At 34.9% G+C, this 3,524-nt stretch overlaps 1 protein-coding gene across 1 annotated transcript; it reads left to right on the forward strand.

The window, feature by feature from the left end:
• Positions 1 to 586: 586 nt before the first annotated feature.
• Positions 587 to 3,157, forward strand: LOC114293174 (aspartyl protease family protein At5g10770). Its single transcript, XM_028237208.2, has 2 exons — positions 587 to 865; positions 1,708 to 3,157. Exons 1-2 carry the CDS (start codon positions 685 to 687, stop codon positions 2,916 to 2,918), a joined length of 1,392 nt encoding a protein of 463 aa, XP_028093009.2. The 5' UTR covers positions 587 to 684; the 3' UTR covers positions 2,919 to 3,157.
• The last annotated feature ends 367 nt before the right edge of the window (positions 3,158 to 3,524 follow it).

Genomic DNA, 3,524 nt, shown 5'->3' on the forward strand with positions numbered 1-3,524 from the left:
TCACGAGGTCATCATCAGTACACAAAGATCAATTTTACATTTAGAAAAATAATATAAAAACTAACAAATCATACAAACTATTCTTACTCATGAATTGCCCATCTCATTCATATTATTTCATTGTATGTCACTTATGTGTAAAATAAAAATTAGTATGATTTGTTACTTGGTGAATTTTGAATTAAATGGCTTTACTTGGAGGGGATAAAATTTATCACAAAGTTCAAATAAGAAGAATTAAAAAAAATACAAAAGAAAATAAAATTGTTTTTTTATTATAAATTTTTAGTCCTTTCAATTTTAATGTGAACAAAAATATCATTTAGAGGAGACTTAGACTTGGTCAAGTCTTTCGGTCCCAAAGGAATGCATGGCCTAATTCTATAAATTATGATTCACAATAACCAAGTGAGAATATAAGGCATACTCTCACTATATAAAAGAAAATAAAATTATTTTTTTTTATAAATTTTAAGTCCTTTCAATTTTCAAGTGAACAAAATATCATTTAGAGGAGATTTAGACTTGGTCAAGTCTTTTGGTCCCAAAGGAATGCATGGCCTAACTCTATAAATTGTGATTCACAATAACCAAGTGAGAATATAAGGCATACTCTCACTCAAGTAACCATTCTAGTAGTGTGCTTGTCTAGATTTCCTAAATTTATTTTATTTTATTTTGTATATGGCTCTCTTTAATCCACTTTCCGTGAACAACCATCTTCTATCCTTTGTTTTCTTTTTGTTTTCCTTGTGCTATTTGAAGGAGGCTCATGTTTATGGAGCAAGAGGAGTTGATAAGCCCTACCATGAGGTTCCTGTCAAGTCTCTTGAGCCAAATCCAAATTGCACTCAATCCACCACCAGTATACCTCTCTCCTCCTATAACTCTGCTTACTTATTACATAAAGAAAATTGTAAAGATAAAATCTGTAGATATAACAATGGCATTTTTGAAATAATAAGTTATTTTGATGGATCTTTTGATCTAAAATGAAAGTAGCTGTTAAATCATTATGTCTAGATTTTATTTATAATTTTTTTTGTTTCTATATTCTTTATTATTAGAAGAACTTGCATGAATTAGCTCCCTTTTTGCTGCTGCTAATGTGATGTTGTTGTGCTGCCTCAATGGTTTATATTGCTGTTTTGTTCTGGTGCATCATGATCTGTTGGGGTATATCTTGTGATGGGGTTTGTTGCACTCTATTGCTAATGCTGCTATACTGTTGGGGTTTGCTGCTCTGGTTTATATTGTTGTTTTGTTCTGGTCTATTTTCCTCTGCTCTGTTGCTCCTTCTGGTTTTGTTTTCTGTGTTGGTTCCTCGCCAACTAGGAGGTTGGAGCTTTGTTTAGCTCCAAGCTCCTCTTTATTGATATATCTTTTCATACTTTGTATGGTTTTATCATCAATAAAGTCTTTCGTTTTGCCGATCAAAAAAAATTAACTCGCTTCATTGGATGATTTCTCTTCACAATTGTCTTTTTCGTTTCCTTTATTTTTTATTTTTTAATTATAAAGAAACTCGAAGAGTAGTTTCAGTTTGAAGTTTTGCTTTCCTTCACCTTAGAAAAATATAATGTGAACTGATTTCAGTACACACATATATAGGTCTATGCATGTTTGTTTTACAACATACCTAAGAAGATGTTTAATATATAATTATAATTAGAATTGAATGTGGTTGATGACAATCTGCTATTTCAGGTTCTACATTAGGATCAAAAAAGCTTCAAGTGACTTACAGATATGGACCTTGCTCACCAATAGGCCATGGGAGGAAAGTTCCAAATTCAACAGAAGTTTTCTCGCAGGATAAAATCAGAGTCGACTCGATTAACAGAAAAACCTCTAATCTTTATCATAACCAAGACTCCAAACTTATGGTCCCTGTCGACTCCACCGGATTTAGCATGTACGTTGTCACCGTTGGATTTGGCACCCCAAAGCGCGATTACACGCTCATCTTTGACACTGGCAGCGACACCACTTGGATGCAATGCCAACCATGCCCCGAACCCAATTGCTACAAACAAGATGAGCAAATGTTTGATCCATCTCAATCCACTAGTTATCACAATGGTTCATGCAAATCCAGCCATAGCAACGCTTATGACCAGGTGTATCGTGATGGAACACATTCCAAAGGATTTCTTGGTTGTGACACACTTACCCTTGACTCTGATGTGATCACTAACTTTGAATTTGGTTGTGGCCAAGAAAACAGTAAAGGATTCGGTGCAGCAGCTGGGATGCTTGGCCTTGGACGAGGAGAGCTTTCATTGATATCACAAACCGCCTCAAAATTTGGGCAATCGTTTAGTTACTGTCTCCCAACCCCACAAAACCCCAACAGCGGATACCTATTGTTTGGGAAACATGCAAAATCTTCGTCCTTCCCTCTAAAATTCACGCCCCTACTACAAAATCCTGCAGACAATCTTTCCTTATATTTTGTCGAACTTGTTGATATAACTGTAGGGACAAAGAGGTTGAACGTGTCTCCATTGTTGTTTTCCTCACCTGGAACCGTTGTAGATTCTGGCACTGCCATCACTCAGTTGCCTCAACCCGTATATCTTGCACTGAGGTCTGCATTTCGAGAATCAATGTCAAAGCATAAGTATCCATTGGCTCCACCACCAGTGAAAATGTTGGACACGTGCTATGACTTGAGTCAGTATCAGAAAGTGACATACCCAAATATTTTTTTCCATTTTGGAGGAGGGACTGATGTGAGTCTGGATCAATCTGGAATTATGTCAATACACAAATCAAGTTTTTGCTTGGCATTTGCTGCAAAAGAAAAGACTAGTGACTACACCATTATAGGGAGTACCCAACAACAAGCACTCAATGTTTTTTATGACCTTAAAGGAGGGAAGATAGGATTTGGGACAAAAGGTTGTCACAATTGAGAAGAGAGGGCATGGATGTTGTCTTTTCATGCAATGTTTAGAAACTTTTTTGAGTGTTTTAAGTGCAAAAACTATGGTTTGAACCTTTTTAGCAATAACTTCAAGTTACATCTGTATCGAAATTTCAATTTTATGTATTGTGCCTATGGTTCTAGTGAAATTTTTAATGTATTTCAAGTTATAATGTTTGTATTTGTCGGTTTATAAAATAAAGTTCTGGCTTTATTGGCATTGTTGTACCCAATTGTGGCTTATATGAGTGTCTATGTGTATGTGTTTGAGGCATAGTAAGAATTTTGGTATATATACGAGTATTTATGTGTATGTGTGTGTAGAGTATAGTAAGAATTTTAGTATATATACGAGTGTTTATGTATATGTGTGTGTAGAGTATAGTTGAACGTTTCATTTCTTCTAAAATACCAATCCAATGTTTTGGTATAGGTCTCTAAAGTAAAATTGGAGTTCTCATTAATCCCCTTACATCTACTAAATTTTTTACCTACCAATCCATTGAATTCTTTTAATCCTCCCCTTTAGCACCCTACCAAAATCTAACAAATGCTTCACATAAATGCTTCAAAAGGGACACTTAAAACGAGACAT

This window comes from Camellia sinensis, chromosome 13 (assembly GCF_055761805.1).
Source record: "Camellia sinensis isolate YWXY chromosome 13, ASM5576180v1, whole genome shotgun sequence".
NCBI classification, from domain to species: Eukaryota; Viridiplantae; Streptophyta; class Magnoliopsida; order Ericales; family Theaceae; genus Camellia; species Camellia sinensis.

Bases quoted from the DNA above. Each gene is read 5' to 3' on its own strand.
- LOC114293174 (XM_028237208.2), top strand. From the start codon at position 685: ATGGCTCTCTTTAATCCACTTTCCGTGAACAACCATCTTCTATCCTTT. The intron at 866-1,707 runs GTATACCTCTCT...CTGCTATTTCAG, and splicing joins TTGCACTCAATCCACCACCA to GTTCTACATTAGGATCAAAA.